Source organism: Neopelma chrysocephalum, unplaced genomic scaffold, assembly GCF_003984885.1.
Source record: "Neopelma chrysocephalum unplaced genomic scaffold, ASM398488v2 Primary Assembly neopelma1_25, whole genome shotgun sequence".
NCBI lineage: Eukaryota > Metazoa > Chordata > Aves > Passeriformes > Pipridae > Neopelma > Neopelma chrysocephalum.
This window is the reverse complement of record NW_020897694.1, coordinates 35,468,377-35,485,993: the sequence shown is the minus strand read 5'-3', so window position 1 is coordinate 35,485,993 and position 17,617 is coordinate 35,468,377. Positions and strand designations below refer to the sequence as shown.

Sequence of the window (17,617 nt, the reverse complement as noted above, 5' to 3'; positions counted from 1 at the left end):
ATGCCTAAATTTAATGTGCCTTTAGCTGTCCTCTTACAGAAGGTGGGCCTCTCTAGAGGCCCACAGAGGCATCAGTGGCTTTGAAGTCATCCAGAGCTTTCCCCATCCTGTTCAATAAAGTTTAGGCACCTCGGTTGGGTAGACACAAACCCTTCCAGAGGGGGAAGGACAAGATCTAAAAGTGTTTGCAATACTCAGAACCCCCTCTACAAGACACCTACTTCCAGAAGGTCACTGCCTAGACTAGGTCCTTCAGCTTCTTTCTGTACAGCAGTGGAAGAACATTGGTACCAAAATCCTGCCTCTTCTGAAGGCAACAACAAGTTTTCCAGAGGTGCCCCTTACAGCCATTTCTCTATGGAAACTGAAGGTGAGGACTTTATCAACAACAAATAGATGATGCATAATGCTCATATGCGTGGACTAGGTTGACCAGGACTTGATGCAAAACCGACTCAATTCAATGAGCAGAAAATCAGGCAACACCACTACAGCCTGGCCAAAATAAGCATTTCTCACGTTTTTTTCAGAAGGCACAGGTGGATTTTGGTTTAACAAAGCTCATTAAAAGGTAATGGAGAAAAACACATCCATCAGTAAACCAGTCACATTCAACCTCTGTGCCTCCTTGTCTGCTAGGCAACATAAACTCATGTATAGACAGCTATTAGCATCCAGTGACACACGAGGAGCAGCAGCTGCACAGTCGCTAGGTCCAGACTTCAAGGTGATTCAAGTGGAGTGGCATAACCTGTACATCCATGGTAGAGCTAAACAGAAATCTTACACTGAAGTGCAGCTTTCTTGGGTTACTCAGAGAACATTAAATACAAAAAAAAGCATCAGCCTTCCTGTGTTTTGGTGGGGGGTGGGGGGTAGAAAGGAGGGCAAAGGATTTGGCCTGACTTAGCAGAAGCAGTACCACCTCATCAGCCAGCAACCTGCCTCCCCCTGTCTGTGCTATGTAACTGAGTTGTGTTGGGCAGATATATTATTTTGGACCCAGTATGGGGGTCGCACCAAGCCAACATGCCAGGACCCATGTGAGTCGTAAGGAAATGTGAAGAGGCATCCCTTGGGCCTCTGATACTTCTCAAGCCCCTGACCTCTCTGACACTGAGTGCCTTTGCCAATATGTAGCAAAGAGAGCTTCCCCAGCCCCCGATTTACAATTGCAAAAGAACACATCCCTTATCTGTCAAAATGAATGTGAACCAATATCCATTGGCAGAATTGTGCCCTAGTCACTGCCTTACTATTTCGTGCTGATGCTGTTTTGTTTTGTATGAAATAATTACTGTTCCTGGAGCAGGGTTTTGGAGCAAGTGCGTGTTGTATGGAGTACACTCTCAGTAGCAGAACTGTAGGGCCCTAGAGAAATCCTTTCCTTTGCTCTAGGGTCTGCTGTCCCTGGTAAATCCTGTGTCCTCTAAGCAGCCTCTCTTGTGGAGTTTCTCTGCCTGACATTTAGAGAGTACGTGTATCAGGGACAAGAAAAGTCAAGTCAGGATTGACCCCCTACTTGCAAATGCTCCAGTGGTGCCCCTGCAGCCCTGTGGTTGCCTCCACAGCCGTTTGTGTGTGTGTGTGGCAAGAGTGGTCAGTGTCAGCAATGAATAAAGCATTGACATGTCACATCTGAGCAGTTTCCATATTGACCCATTTCTGATGTCATTTTCTTCTTCTTTTTTAAAGGGAAAAGTGATCTAGAGCCAAAGAGCCCAGAGAAAAGCGCAACCCATACATCGTAAGTCACATTTGCGTTTAAAATTAGAGAAGACAGCTGTGTTTTTATCAGATTTGTTGGGCAAAATAGAATTTGTTTGTTTTCATTAAGATGATCTCTTTCACTGATGCTTTTCTTAAAACGGCTTTTTAGATAATGACTAAACATTAATTATTCCTATAACTTTTGCATGCTAGTAAGTCAGAGATCTTTGCAATTGAAATGGCTCCATATCACACTGAATAGATATGAGATTATTTTTGTGGGTGTGCGAGGCTGGCCTTTACAACCTTACTTCAGCATTACCTTAATGCTGCTGGAGTTTGTCACACTTGCTAAAAAACATTATGTCACATATGCCTTTGATGTACTGATGTAATTTTAAAAGACTGCAGTCTGCAGCTTCACCTCTGAATTACTTGAAATCCAATTACAGTTATCTCTGGTCTCTCACGATTTTGTTGATGTTTTTGAATTAACAAAAGAAGTCGAGAAATAGATGGGAACAGGCACTTGTAATATATCAGTGTTCACCTTCACTCTAGTGCAACAATAGAAGCTTTTACCATTTTTAACTGTAGTATACAAAAGACTAAATTGTTTTACCAACATAAACCAGTCTATGAAACAGATGGGCTGCAAGTTAAAAAAAAAAGCATCAGTCTCCCAAACCGAGCGAGATAAGTGAATTCTTTTAATAACTATCAGGCAGGAGCATTATGAATTTCTGCAAAACCATTCACCTTTTTAATCCCATTTGAGGGAGGGAAGTTCTTGTAACAGTCAGTCATGTGAATTTTAGAATGCGTCTGGTCCGTAATTTATGTATTCTGATTCCTGTTATTTAAATTCAGAACATTATATCATGTAAATCTCATAAGGTGTCACCATTTGTTACATGGCCAAAAGTATTCACAGAAGGAGGTACAATAACAGTGATTTATTGTGAGATGTTTTGATTTCTGCTGCAAATACGCATTAAAAAATCTTCTGGAAATGAATCTAGAAAAAGATTTGACACAGTGTAAGAAATGGCTTGTCCTGCAGATTGTGTTGTGGAATGTAATTATAGTATGCAAGCATATTTAGCCAAACTTATTAAATGAATTAAGCATTAGCAGCCTTATGCCTTGTGATAGTATGATTGCTGGGAACGGTTAAAGAATGATTCCAATAATTATCATTTTTTAAAATAATATTGCAGTAAGAACCAAAAGAAGAAGGGTTTTAATGCCATCTGGAGGTATTTTGGAGAAATGAACATATTTATTTTTGCTCATATTTAGCAATATGTAAAACGTAAGCTGTCCTCCAAAGTGTTTTTTTCTAGTTAGACAGTATTTTATTGATGAGGAATGTTCCTTTCTGCTCTTTCATCGGATCCTGTACGATCTGTGAACCCACAATAGTGGTATCTCTGAACCCAAAATATGAGTTCAGAGATACACCTCAATATGGTTACAAATTTGGTTTGAGACTACATACTGTGTCATATGGTGGGCTGTATTAGATAGAACAGACTTCAGAATCTGGTCTAGTGTGAAAGGTTCCTTGCCTAATAAGATATCTTAGTACACCCTTCTGAAACTGTGCTGTCTACCAGATATAGTATATTTATAATGCTTATCTTTAAATTGTTACTATATTCTAAGGCGTACATTGGTTCCCAGAACAATTTTTAGAGGTAGAAACAACTGGTTACTGTTGATAAATGACTGCGTTCAAGAAGCAGAGGCCCCTCTAGTTAAAGAAATTCTGTAGAAAAGGAGGCAGAAGAAAAAAGAGGAGATGAGAGGAAGGGAACCAGCAAGTGCCGTGCCGAAAGAAGAGGAAGAAAATGAGAGGGGGGATACAGCTAAGAAGTAGAAAAAAGAATTGCAAACATCACGTTTTCAGAAAGAGATACAAAAGTGAGAACAGCAGAAGAGAAAACCAGAGGTCAAACACTGAAAACAAGAAAGAAGAGAGAGTGATGCAAGTAAAAGCCATTAATAAACTAAAGTGTACGTGTTACTCAGTAGAGGGCTGGGTCCATGAGCATTATAGTGAAGGAATGCAAATCATGTTGATATGTTGGCACACACCGATGCCTCAGTTCTCTTTATGATACCCTGCTGTTGGCCTTCCACGAGTTTCTTCTCTTTTCCACCTTCTTCTAGGACAGGCTTTTTCCCTGGTATCTCAGGCAGTCATGGATACAGACTTTCTCTGCTCTTTTGATGGTGTAGCAACTTGCACCTGTGTACACTATGCACAGCCAGAAGGACCTGCAGTGCCGGCACACACATGGATATGTGAGTGTATGTGCTCGGTTTGTCCACAGTATGGGATGTACTCTTCCCTTGCACACATGAAGAAGGCTATGCCGTTGTGCAGCTGGATGAGAGGTCCAGCAGTGCCCAGCTAGGAGCTGCAGGGGTGTGCAAGGAGGCATGAATGCTGCCAGGGATCCCTGTGAGTAGAAAAGCCTGCATCTTCTTGTGAAGTGTCACTCCCCTGAGTGTCAAAGGAGTCCAGTTGGCATCTCCTGACAGGGGTGCTAAAAAGGAACAACATTGATATAGGAGAGATGGCATGTTCAGGCCTGACCAGGAGAATCTGTGAATTCATTTCACTGTGAATCAGTGTTTCCCTGTGAAAATGGAACAAACAGCAACAAAAAAATCCCACAAAGTAAGTCATGTTTGCCTAGAGGAAAATAACAGAGAAGATGAGGAGGAGTAAATTAATGTTTCTTTCTTTAAAATGTCTTTTTTATTTTCCTCAGGCATGTTACAAGCCACACACTCAAGCCAAGTTTATATGACTCAATGGCAGTTAATTCATCCCTGGTGTAGATATACTACCTCCATCCAAACATTATTTATGCAGCTTCAAAGGACAGGTTGATTACCCTCCTGAATCAGGCAGTGAGGCATTTGTGCACCAAGCATGTACATGACGTCTCCGCATCAAGACATTCCTCATGCCTTGTCCACTGGTCTCCAGGTCCTCAAAAACAAATGTAACTCTGACACCTGCAGCACCAGGGCCAAAGGTGCTACCTGTAAGCTCCCAAAGTATAGAAACCTAGAGTGCAGGACATGTGGTGGTCTGTTCAGAGGGGTTTGGGGACAGTAATCATACAGAATGGCATTATGCATAGGGTTTTTTTTCCTGTATGCATTAACTCCCTAGACAGACTTGGTATGATACAGCACTCCACTGATAATAATATTAAACATTAAAAAACTAGTATGTATTAGATGATGCACATTAATTGACACAGCATCCTAATGAGGCAGCTAAATAAGGGCAGTTATTACAATGCTAAGGATAACTGAGATGATTTAGGAGAATGAAACTGATGAGAAAGCAGGAAGGAAATCTGAGCAGAGCTGTGTCGTTTTGCACAATATTCCTGTGGCCTTCACCACTTCGTGCACAATAATCACCTGAGCTGGCACTGAAGAATTGCAGCAGAAGATACAAAGGTGTTAAGCTGTCTGGAGTCTTCCCCAGTTGATTCATGTTCCTTGTAATTGTCATGTTCCTTGTAATTGAATGCTTTTAAAGCCATGAGAATTGTGGATTTGAAGGAATTTTGTTGTTGTTGTACTCAATATATATAGCTCTTTAAGGGTCATATGGTTACAGCTTCAATGAGCATTTCTAAACTTTTAGGACTGCTCAGAAATATCCAGCAATGTTTTGTTCTTTTGGTTTTATGATAAGAGGGTCAATTTTCAAGGGTCAGAGGACTTTCACAGTTTTTGTTAAAAACACATAGTTTTTGTTAAAATCCTTCTCCCCCCCCTGGTTTTACCAGTTGTAGTCTGGAGGGCTACAGACTGTATTAAGGAGTGGGGAGTGAATAAAGAAAGAGAGCTCTTTGGTTCTTTAATATTTGAATTTATAGGATTTTAGTCTTTCTTTGGCAAAAACTGTGTCCTCTCAGTAAGCTTTGGATTGTTGCAACTAAAACTTTTAATTTTATAAAACTTGTGTGCAAGGCAAAATGATTCCAACCAGTACACATGTTTCTAAGGACCTTGCAATGCCACAGAAACTCCTCCATGAGTGAGGGGTCTGAGATCTTCCATCCTCCCACATGCAAAATATGACAATAATTAAAAAATGGCATGCATACACAAAGCACTCAGCATGACTCCTGCTCTTGGAATGACTTTCGGTGTCTGTTGGGATGTTCTTCAGTACCTTTGTATTTGTAAATGATTTCCAGTTCAGACTACCCAAGGTTAATCATGCCTGACTGTGATTCACTGTTATGCATTTACCTCGACATTTCTAGTGCACTTACTTAATGATATCAGGGCTAGCAACTAGATACCTCAATGCTGTCTCTTTATTAACCCTCCAACAATTGTTTTCATGCTGAGCTGCTCCAATTTTTTCCCTCCCTTTTTACAAGAGAATTAACCAAGATTGAGGGACGCTTTTATAATTTATGGCAGTTATGCAGGTTTTATCCTTTGCTAATATTCTCTGAGAATCACAACGACCACACTCTGCATGTGTTGGCTTGTTTGCTTTTGCCAGGCAGAAATAGATGTTGACTCTGTTCCTTTCCTGCACTGGTCCCCAGTATCACTTGCAGAATGGTTTGCTCAGGGGGATATTCATTAACTACTAAATTCAGCAGCTTCCAAGCTGCCCATTTGCAGACATTAGTGCTACAATTTCTTGCTTATCCAACACCTGCTCATTGTTCTCACCACCCTGATTCTTCTTCAGGAAGGAAATAGAAAGTCGCTGTTGTTGCTTGATGTGACACACCTGTAGTGGTATAAGCTGTCACCTGTTGGTTCTTTCTTCCTCCCTTCTGTGTTGTCCCTTGTATCTTCAGAGTGACTCATGGATAAACAGACAAAAACTCCTGCTGGTTTCCCCTTCTGCAGGTGGGAAGACTGAGGCAGAGGGGTTACAAGGTGCCTGCAGAGAACAGAGAGAACCAGTCTGTAGTGGTTTGAGCCAGGTTTTTCCCCCTGAAGTTAAAAGTGGTAACCCCCAGGGGGTGGTGACCCTTGGGATTGGACCCAATCAGTGCTCCTGCAAAATATAAACATATCTCTCCACCGGAAGAGAAGAGGTGGTACTGGTGGTACTTGTTGTAGGAAGAAGAAGTGGTGGCCATGTTGTGAGAACCACGAGGAAGGGGCTCAGGGAGCCCTTGGGGCCTCCGGGCCCCCCCAGCCCCGGCTGGGGGGCTATGTGGACTTGGAATGGTGTTGAGCTGGACTGAGTGCCTGTGGCTAGGAGCTGGGGGAGTTTCTCTTCGGTTAGCAACAGTGGGAGATGCTGGGAGCAGCAGCGGAGACAGCAGCGTCCGAAGAGCAGTGGCAAAGAGCCAACTGATAAGGACCAGAAGGAGCAACATAAGCCGGTATGCAGCCGGGGCAGACAGAGAGCTGTCTGAAGAGAAGGAAAAAAGCAGCAGCAGGAACAGAGTTTCGCGGGGTAAGAACTGGATAAACCAAAACCCCCAAACTCGCTAGAGACCCCTCCGAGAAAGAGGAGGGGGTGGTGGACTGAGAGGAGTCCTAAAGTGCAGTATGCACTGCTGAGAGGAGCTAGGAAGCTCATGGCCTCCTGAGAGCTACGCCAGGATGGTCAAAGGAATGTGTGTGGAGGGGATGACCTTGGGCTTCCCCCCTCCTTGCTGCCAGGCTTCAGAGAAGCTGGCAGCCATCTTTGAGTCAGAGCATGGGAGCTCTGTGAAGGGGCTTGATTTCCCCTGAGGATACCAGACCGTCACGAAGACCCCTGTGCTTCGTGATATGACCGTGGTGGCGCAACCGTGTCTGGGGTAAAGCAGTCCACGGAAAGACCCCCGTTTTGAGGACGGAGGGCCGAGGGGCTTGAAGACCCCCTCGTGCGTGCTGGCAGAGAGCCAGCAACTACTACTGCTGCCTGGAAGAGAAGAAGAGAGCCTGCTGCCTAGAGAGAGACCTGCTGCTCAGAGACTGGAAGGGGTCTTTTCTTCTTCTTCCCTCCTGGACTTTTATTTGGAGGGAGAAGAGATTTGGCCCATTGTAAATATTATTGTCATGGTGGAGATAGATATAGAGTTAAGATTGTATACAGTGTATTATAGTATTTATTTGCTGTATAGTCCTGTAATATATTCCTTTCCCCCATATTGAGTCTTGTGTTTTTGTCTGGAAAACCCATCTCACATGGGGTTGAGATGTGGGAGGGGGGCTAGGAATCAGAATTGGATTTTGGGCCTGCTCAAACCATGACACAGTCCCAAATGCAGGCAGTGAGCTTGAGTGAGTGTCATCAGTGCTCTGTTCCGCTCTTAGCCCCCAGGAAGCTTGGCCTCTCACATCTGGCTGATGTGTGATCTTGACCTTGTCTCTCAGGCAACAGCTTAGCTCAGTTGATTAGGGCATGGTGATAATAACACCAAGGTTGTGGGTTTGATCCCTGTTTGGGCCATTCACTTAAGAGTTGGATCTGATGATCCTTGTGGTTCCCTTCCAACTCAGAATATTGTGTGATATGACCTTGAGAGTCTTACTGAGATATGAATTGCAACCTGGTGGAACATTGAAAGGAAGAGTAGCCTTAATCCCCCCTCACTTCACTGAAAGGCCCAGTGCAAGTTATTTTAAGTTAACCTTGGCTTTCCCCCATCTAAAATAATTAGACCACCATGAAGACTATCTTACTAATATTTGTACAGGGTGTTGAAAAATGTAATGTTCTGTAAAAAAGGCTGAGGATTACTCACCCAAAACAGTAAAGGAAATGAGTAGTAGTTTAAGTTTTCAAATACAAACTTGGGTAGTAAATGGTAAATGTCCTGAAGAGTGCCAAGTGTAGGGAGAAAGCTGTAGCAGAAGCTGCTGCCTCTCCCATGTGCCTGCAGACCTGGTGTGCAGGGGCAACTCCTGACCCATCACCTCTCCACCGAGAGTTTCAATATTGGGAGAGGGGTCATACAATTTAAATTAGAAGAATCTGGCTTTTGTCTTGCTGAACTGGAGGGAGGGATGGCAAATAGGGAAGGGACAAAGCATTCAAGCTGCAGAGGAAAAAACCCCTCCAGTGGGTAAATCTTCAATATCTTTCTCTTTGTTTGCCAAAAGGACCCTGATGGTTCAAGTCAATTGAACCAGAAAATAGCTAACAGATGGGTTTAGAGGACAATGGAGAGGGTGAAATCCATGCTAGCGAGGAAGTCGGTTCCCAAAAAAGGGCTGCCCAAACTTTCATGGGATGTAATCCACTTTTTAGGTCTCAGATTAAGATAGTGGGGCAACTTCCCAGTCTTCCACAGCTCAGATTGTGGGCACTTTAGGTGACAAGGACATCTGCAGAAGATACATCAACCAATGATTTGGTGAAACCTCTTTTAGTAACTCCACAGGCTTTATTGGGCGCTGTCATGGAGTATATCAGCCCTCTCATGAGCCACAGATGATGCTGCTCTGCTGAGAAGCACAACTTCCAAGGGATGGTAACCAATATCAAATGGTGTATTTTATGTTAATTTTTGAAAATTATTGTTTCTGAAAACATCAGTGTGTCAATAGCTTTGAATGTACATCTGTGATGTTTCTGAGAGAAGTTGTGCAGTCCATGATTTCAAAAAAAAAAAAAGAAAAAGCTCCTTAGAATGATGAATGAAGGCAGTGTTTTTCAGGGTGATGGAGGTCTTGAAAACTGTAGAAGTGAAAGTCTGGTGTTTATCCATCAACTAAGTTGCTGGCAGAAGAAGAAGGCTGGCTTCATTGCACTATTCCACCTGTTTATTTGAGCCTTGGCTTGCTGAGCTAACCCCTAACACAGCCAGATTGTCACTCTGCTCAACCAGTCCAGCGAAAACAGCTAAAATTTTAAAACACTCTCCTCAGCTTTCAAAGTCCCATGAAAAAGTTCTGTTTTCTGCCCTGTCCCCTGAAGAATTACCTTCAGTCCATGTATAGGGTGTTTCTCCACATATTAAATATATAGACTGTTAAAAAATATAATTCCACCATAACTTCCCACTCCCAGAAACAAAATGATTTCACCTGTTGGATGCATCAGAGCCACTGTGGTATTGTCAAAATACAGATGTGAACCTTTCCTGCCAATTCCTAACCTTTTCTTAGCACAGATTTTTTTGAGTTTACAGTGTACAATGCTGCTGATAGTTCACAAAAAACCCTATTGTAAGTTGATACCAAGATGTCTATTTTCTTCAAATGCTATAAAGACATTTTCTTGGAAGACGTTTGCTCACACAGATCTTTACTGAATCTGTCTTTAAAGCTTACAAAGTTAAGGAGGAAGAATATATTCGTATTATTGGTCTTTTCTTTTTTGCCATGTAAAAAATATAGACACATAGGAGTCAAAGATGATACAAGTAAAAAAAAAATCTCTGAATAGCACCTAAAGTCATATAAAAATATCTTAAAAACATGATGTCCCTGAAAGCAGATGAGATGGAGCTGATTTTTTTGGTTTAGAAAGAAAACACCTGGAAGCCCAATCTGACCTTAATTGCAGCTCTGGTTTTCCTGGGACAAAATTTAGCTTCTGTTGATTTCAAGTCAGACCAAAAAAAGCATTATCTGAGATGTCAACAGAAATGGGGATAGGTGAATGCTAAATAAAAGTACTACTGAGTCTTGTTTGACTTAGATGGGGTGAGACAGGGCTTTCACTGTCCTATTTTTAAATTCTATCCCTCTCTTTTACCAGATATAACCAATAGCTTGAGTTAACCACCCTTATTGCTCTATTCAGAGTTTTATTTACTAAGTACCCTTGATACAGGCGCACCTTCACCTTTACTATCTGCCTGTACTCTGCACACTGTAGGGAAAAATAATTAGCCATGGGCAGCTGTCCTCGCTTTGATGCCACCCTTGGCTCAAAGCTGAAGAGGAAAGTGGTTTTATACAAGAGAAACCTTCACTCTGAAACAGCAGCTTTTGTCCCACTGGAAAACTTATTATATTGATGGGCATTATTTCTAATTTTATACCAAGTCAAAAAATGCTTCTGTATCACCAGTGTTCATTTAATGTCATTTAGAATAAAGCTGAGTAATTTAACTGACTAAAATATCACCAGGATTGAGGAAATGCTTTCCTGTATTGCACCAAAAGCATATTATTTTTCTCTTAGGCACTGTTTTCCTTGGACTTTGTCATTTGTAAGGGACTAATTAGGAATTTCATATTTATTATATATTTGCTTAGAATACAGTGGTTAAAGAGAGGTTGCCAGGAAAATGGGGAGATGCAAATACCTGGGAAGAAGGCTGTTTCACTGGAAATGCCTTCAGGAAGGCAGACACCATTGACCCCACTCTGTATTTTTTCTCAGAAGAAAATGATAAATGGAAGCTCAGCGTCTCACACACTGAGGTTGTGGTGTGCATGGTGGTGTTTTTTGCTGGGCTAAAATTCCTGGTTGCCAGGGTAACACATTTTGGAAATCTCTACCCTGGGCGAAAGCGGCTGCAACTTGAAACCTGCCAGGGCTGATGCTTGGTGGGGGCACCACCGCTGCTGGGTGCAGGGGGTTGTTGGCTTCCCCCAGGGGTTTTGGGGAGGGAAACAAAACAAAATGGGTCTAAAAAAGAGAAAAGCGATTGGGAGCATTTGATACTTCCAGGGTGTCGTAACCTGATTTTTTTCTCGACGCTGTGTCCTGTCAGCCTTGTCCCAGGGCTGAACCGCTGTGTGATGGGAAGAGGAAAGGTGTGTGTGTGCCTGGAGGGTGAGGAGAGGAGGACGGCGAGAGGGGGAGAAAGAGAGATATAGGGTTCTGGCCACCTGCCAAGAAAAATAACTAACATTTTGCAAAAGAGAAATCCTAAGACTGAGGTCATAGTATGGAAAAAGTCTGTTTCACAGACTCTTGAGCCTGAATACAAGCCAAGTTTTTTTAGGGTTATTTTTTTGTGGGGGATTTGTTTTGTTTTGTTTTTTTGGGTTTTTGTGGGGGTTTTTGGGGTTGTTTTGTTTTGTATTGGTTTGTTTTTTATGCAGGCATCCTATTAACATTTGAATACTAAAGCTTGTCCAGGAATGGAAAGATTTGGGAATTTGAAGTGCCTTAATTTTCTACTTTGATGATGCACAGATAATTTTTTTTAATAACAAGAAAGTGAGATTTTGAATGAAAAGCTCCCTCATTTTGATGTTAACTTATTTTATGACTACGAAGACCAAATTAAGGGAATCTAAACAAACGCCTGTTTCTCCCAAAGAGTGACCAACTCGAAAAAAAGACTTTTCAGACTTGGTGGACAACTTTTTATTTGCCACGCAAAATACAAAAAGATACTGAAAGCTGAAATGATGATGAATTTTCCTGTGTGGAAAAGCCCTACTCTTCAACCATGAATAACTATGATTTTTTTTTTAACCTTTATAGTGGCAGGCTGGCAGTTTCATGACAAATTACTTTTCATACCTAACTAAACAAATTATTGAGGTTCTTCTGCCTTAATCTCTGGATTTGGATTAAGAGTCAGTGTGTGGATAGTTTTTAACTGGGGAAAAAATAACTCTTTGGATTTGTTAGGATGTTATTGCAAGCAAGTTTTCTGGTTTTTGATTTGCTAAGCTACAACTGGAGTCTGTCTTCCTCGGGGTAAGAATATTTCCACATTATTATTTCACCTGTGGTATTTTAAAAGGGAGAATATTATATCTCAGCATGTATCTTGGCTTTTTGCATTCTGTTCTTTGTTTAGCATGCAGACAAGCTTCATCTCCCTGAAGAGATGTGGAATATATTTATCGGCAATTTTAGAATTGATGATAGATTTGACAAGCAAGCAGGGTGACACACTGAAGCTATCAAAGCCGGAGATGAATCAGGACAAAGGTTTGGATTAGGTATATTGTTCCTGAGATTCAAAAGGGTTATACTTATTGATCATTGCAAAAGCAGGGCAACTCTGCCATTGACTTACAAAGATAAAAGCTAAGTTTTTCCAAAGAAAAAAAAAACAATCACATGGTTTGATTGGCCCACAGACCTTTTATGGCAAAATAGTGCAATTACAGCTGGCATTTCTGCATGCTGATTTTTATTAGTTTTGTAAGATATTTTGTCAGGATTCATTTGTGCTGATTCCACCTTTCATGACATAAACTGTAAGCAATTGTCGGCAGAGAGAAGGCATCTCTCGACATATTTCTTCAGAGATACACTCCAGAAGGTGTGATAGATCAGGCATACTAAATTAAAACAGAACTGATCTGTTACCTGATCAACATGTGGACTTACTGTGCATTTAATTGCATTAGAATTTAGTGCAATCATGGGTGCAAATCCTGTACATTCACATCAGCTTTCCTACTATCAAAGCAAAGAGAAATCAGCACAAATAATCTCTTAAAAGTATTTAGTAGCATGATAAAGACAAAGGATAAGCAAATTACCCTTTTGTACCTGGTTTGATGACCAATTTTTGTGGCATTTATAATGCAGGGGTAGATGGGGCCTTCTGGTCTGAAGTCCCCTAAGGAGATGAGGCAGGCAACCCAGATGTGTGACCCGTCTTGATGTAGTTCAGATGGAGGCCAAATACAGCAGAGAGCGAGGAGAAGGTCTGGGGCTGAGAACCCCAGAACATCACAGAACGTAAACTCAAAAATAATTTGACATGCTGGTCTATACTGGTTTTAACTGCTGGACTTAAGAAAAAATTAACGTTTCTGCTCACGTAAAATCCACATGTGTTCCCTGTAACTTATACAAAAAATGTAATATGAGACACAAACTCTAATACTTGCAATCACTGTAAGTAACAGCAGTTTCTGTAGACTTCTGCGGAAGGAAAAGGATAAAGTCTTTTGCCACAAACTGTTAAAAAATCCTGGGTCTTCCTCTGTCACAGAGCAAGGTTTTGATCTCATAAATAATTATAGACAAGCATGATGCCTTCCAGCAGGACTTCTTTCAGCATTATTGTTTGAAAGACCAAGAATTCTTGTAGGTGCCTAAATTGGTGCTTATGCTGTGCTGTCCATCTCCAGTTCAGTTAAAAAACATTTCTCCAAGAGCAGCATGCTTCACTGTGAGCAGTCTCAGTAAAGCAGGATGACTTGTGTGTGTTGAAAAAGTGACTGCACATGAAAGACCGAGGGGAAAAAAAAGAAGAACCTGTGTTTTTCAGGGTGGAGGTCTGCTTCTTCTCCACATCCCTCACAGCTGCCATTAGCACACTGACCATCGCATCCTGCAGCGCAGTAATCCCAGCACAGCTCCAGTGAGTGAGCAGTCCAGCACCGAGGCCAGGAGAGGAACAGTCAGCTCAGGAGGGATGTCCTTTCCTCCCCTGAAGAGGTTTACTCTTTCAGGCTTTGTATTCAAGAGAAAGAAACCTCTCCCTGAGCCTTTTCCTTGGGTTTCATTACTGTCTAATAGTGGCTGGTTGATGCCACTCTTAAGCCCTGCAGCACCCACAGCAGCCTCCTGTGACCAATGCTGAGTAGGCAGGAGTCAGGACCAAATTTCCAGCTCTCAAGCCTGGGAAACAGTGGAATAAAGAGAGAAAAGGGAAGGTCAGTGGTATAGTAAAAGAAAACTTGTCAGCCAGGATTTTAGGAGCTCCATTACTCTATGCAATACATAAGACTAAATAAATACAAAGACATATATAATACATAAACAATGAGAGATGGGCACAAAGATGGATGCTAAAAGTTAAGTTTGTAGAAGGACCTATAATATTGATATTATTCCCAATTTGCATATATTTCCTTCAGACAACAGCAGGTGGACAACTTGATAACCATCATCTCCAGGCATTGTGGAAAGATTATAAAAAGCAACAGCCCCTCTTTTAAAATTATTTTGATTTATTTTTATCTAACAGAAGTGGCCAAGTATATCTTTAGCATGATCCCATTTGGCTCAATGACATTGCAGAGCTATGAATTCACTATGAGAACAACTCTTTCTGTGCCCTGAAGAACATAAAAACCTTGGTGCCTAGCTGGAAAGCAAATACCTCTTGCTCAAGCTGCTTGTTTTCCTACTTGAGAGAAATTAAAATCACATCTTATTTCTTTGCATGTACTTCATCCACTCAGAGTTTTATCCAAATAAATCTCTGGTTCTTTTCAAAGAATATCTTCTGTATGAGTTGTATTAGCTTTAAAGACTAACCAAGAACAGTGCAGTCCAGGCTGACACACTTCCATCAGGGAAGGAACTGTATAAATCTTATCCTACAATTCTGCAGCTCAGTTAATTAAATATTTGATGTCCCAAGAAGCTGCTGCCTCCCAAACACAAGGAGAGGAAGCCACCACACCGCCTTCCTATCTTTGGCTACCAGACACAGTGATGTTCAGAGACTTTCCACCCATCACACCATGTTACACAACTCTTCCCCTCTCCCCAGCCCACAGCACTGATGAAATTAAATAGCACAAAAAATTAACCCCATTGTTGTTATAATGCAACAGTGTGTGGGTAATGTGTGGCCTCATTTCCTGCTACAGGAGAATATGCGCTTGCTGCTTTGGTAGTGGGGGCTTTGTGGATGGGGCAGAGGGGACCCCAGTAGCACAAACCTGAAGAGCACTTCTGCAGCCTCACATCCCTGCCCACTCTCCAGGTATCCTTGGGCACCTTTGATCCAATGCTCAGGATGATCTCTGATTTGTCTTTCCCTGTCTTGTTACCTGCTGTCTGTCCCATGCCATTCACCACTCCTGATTTTCTTTCCTTCCTTTTTCTTTCTTGCTGCACCCTCTCTGCTGTTCTCCTACCATCCCAGCCCTGGTTTTGTAAAGATTCATCACCTGAAGTCTCATTTCTTACTGTTTTTCACTTCTGCTGGCCCTTCCCTTTCCACTTTTTCCTCACAAAACATGTCTCCATGTCTCCTGAGAAACAGAAGAGAAATAAACTGATATATGTAACAAGGGATACACAACTACACCCACGGTAGCTCAGGTTTCTGGATTAGTGCATGTTGTCATTTCCCTCCTTTCTTCTTTCTCCCTTGATTTCTCCATCTTGTCATCTTTGCTTCACGGTAAAGAATAATTTATAACTCTTTTGTCAAGTGCCCAGGTATTGCCCCAATCTTCCTTTGACGGACATAGTTTTCCATTCCTTCTCTTTTAATAAATACATAAGAAAAAAAAATTCAAATAAGAGAGAGAGATTAATATGGAGAAAAGTTTTACTTAGCTACAAAATGTTTTCCGTTTATAACTTTGGGCATGATTGACAGATAGGTTTATTTAATCAAATTACCTTTTCTGAGAGTGTATTATTTAATGAGGGAGTTCTTTTTTTTGATTGCATAGGAAATGTGAAAGCATCTGAGAATTTCTGATGTGCTATTTACTCATCCATTATGTTGGGAATCAGTGTAATTTCAATGTCAGCAGTGGAATTAATAATCATAACTGTTATCTGTCACAAAATTTTCTCAGCAAACCGGTATATATCCCCCACCCTTTACCATAGAAGGAAGTTTTAAAAAATAAATCAAACTTGAACATGTTTTTGTTTTGATTATCCCTTCCGGGCTGATGGTAAAGGCACATTTTTACAGGCTTTAATTCAGCATTGAATCACTGATATGAAATCCTTTAGTAGCATAAATTACCCCTACTTTCTTTTCCCCACTTATTTCACTCAGACTTTCTCAAACACTTCCATCAAGGATGTCTCCCCATTGAAGTGCACCCTCCCTTCCTGAAAAAAAAAAAAAAACACATAAATTACAGTCTGTCTTCCAGAGATAATGCAAAATGCCTTTTTGGCAGTAGTGTTAATTTGGGCTGACTTTGTTCCGTTTTTGGTGTGGTACTTCACTGTTGGGCAAACAGGCTTCCCATGTGAGAGCAGGGGAGTGCCTGAGCAGACGAGTGGACAGATGTAAGGGAGGCAGACAGAACCCAAATCTGGTTTTACTCTCTTCAGGTTATGTGCAGCCTCACATAAGTAAATAACTGATAAATTAATAAAAGCTTTCAATTGATACATTAAATAAGTACCAAGACTCCAAAGTAAGGGCAGTAGCTGTTAACTGAATTGCTTTTTAAATAAAACACATAAGAGAAATTTTTAAATTCGTCATTGTTCCTTAGTGTTTTAGTGTCTCATTAATTCTTGATTAGCCTGGTTGTTAAGAGGCCGTTATTATGTGGTAATAAAGTGTAGGAAATTACATCTAGGACAATAGTAATGTCACACAGACCTGCTACAGTTAGCACCTCATCAGGTGCTCAGACCAAGTGCCAGGGGTTCCCTGACTGGTGGTGGAGCTCATAGAGGTTGTCTACCATGAATGGGCTGTTTGCTCAGATGAGGTGAGTCCTCTGGTGCAGAGTAGAGAAATATGACAAAATATAACCCTCTCATCAGCCTGCTGTCTTTCAAGGGCTCGCTGGTCTTGCCTTTGGCAGAGTAGGACAACTGCTGTAAAACAGTGGAATAAAATTACTTTGCAATTATATTCATTTAAGTAATTTCAAATATGCCTGAAGCTAGCACAGGTGAAAGTCCACTCTTTGCCTATGATTTGTTACATAGAGTAAGAGGAGATTTGGTGCCAGTCCAACAGAATGTCCCCAAACTAATGACCTCTTCAGATCATTAGTATTTCTTTTGAACATACAATCCCCCTCAAAGCCTGCTACTCACATTGGTAAAGCTAATCATTATTACCCTTTTACAAATAGTAAAATGAGCCCTAGGGGCTATTTTTATTGTGATTTGATGCAACATTAATCAGCATTCTAAAGAAAAGACATATTTCTATATCCCAAGCTGCATATATTTATTTTTCAGTGTGTAATATTTTTTTTCCCGTAAATCTCTTTGAGATTGATGCTCTGATGCTCACAGTATACAGCTCCCATTCATTACCTATACAGAGAGCTAATGTTATACAGTAGCATCACC

General features: G+C 41.3%; 1 protein-coding gene across 3 annotated transcripts in view; it reads left to right on the top strand.

The window, feature by feature from the left end:
- AFF3 (AF4/FMR2 family member 3) overlaps positions 1 to 17,617 on the top strand; it is a 324,957-nt gene that overhangs the window by 201,167 nt on the left and 106,173 nt on the right. For all 3 annotated transcript variants that reach the window (XR_003532872.1, XM_027674908.1, XM_027674907.1), the window contains exon 7: positions 1,696 to 1,747. Coding sequence is in view for 2 of the 3 variants with exons in the window: in XM_027674908.1 (XP_027530709.1) it covers positions 1,696 to 1,747 (52 nt within the window). In the remaining variant the exon portion in view is untranslated. The remainder of the gene's footprint in view (positions 1 to 1,695; positions 1,748 to 17,617) is intronic.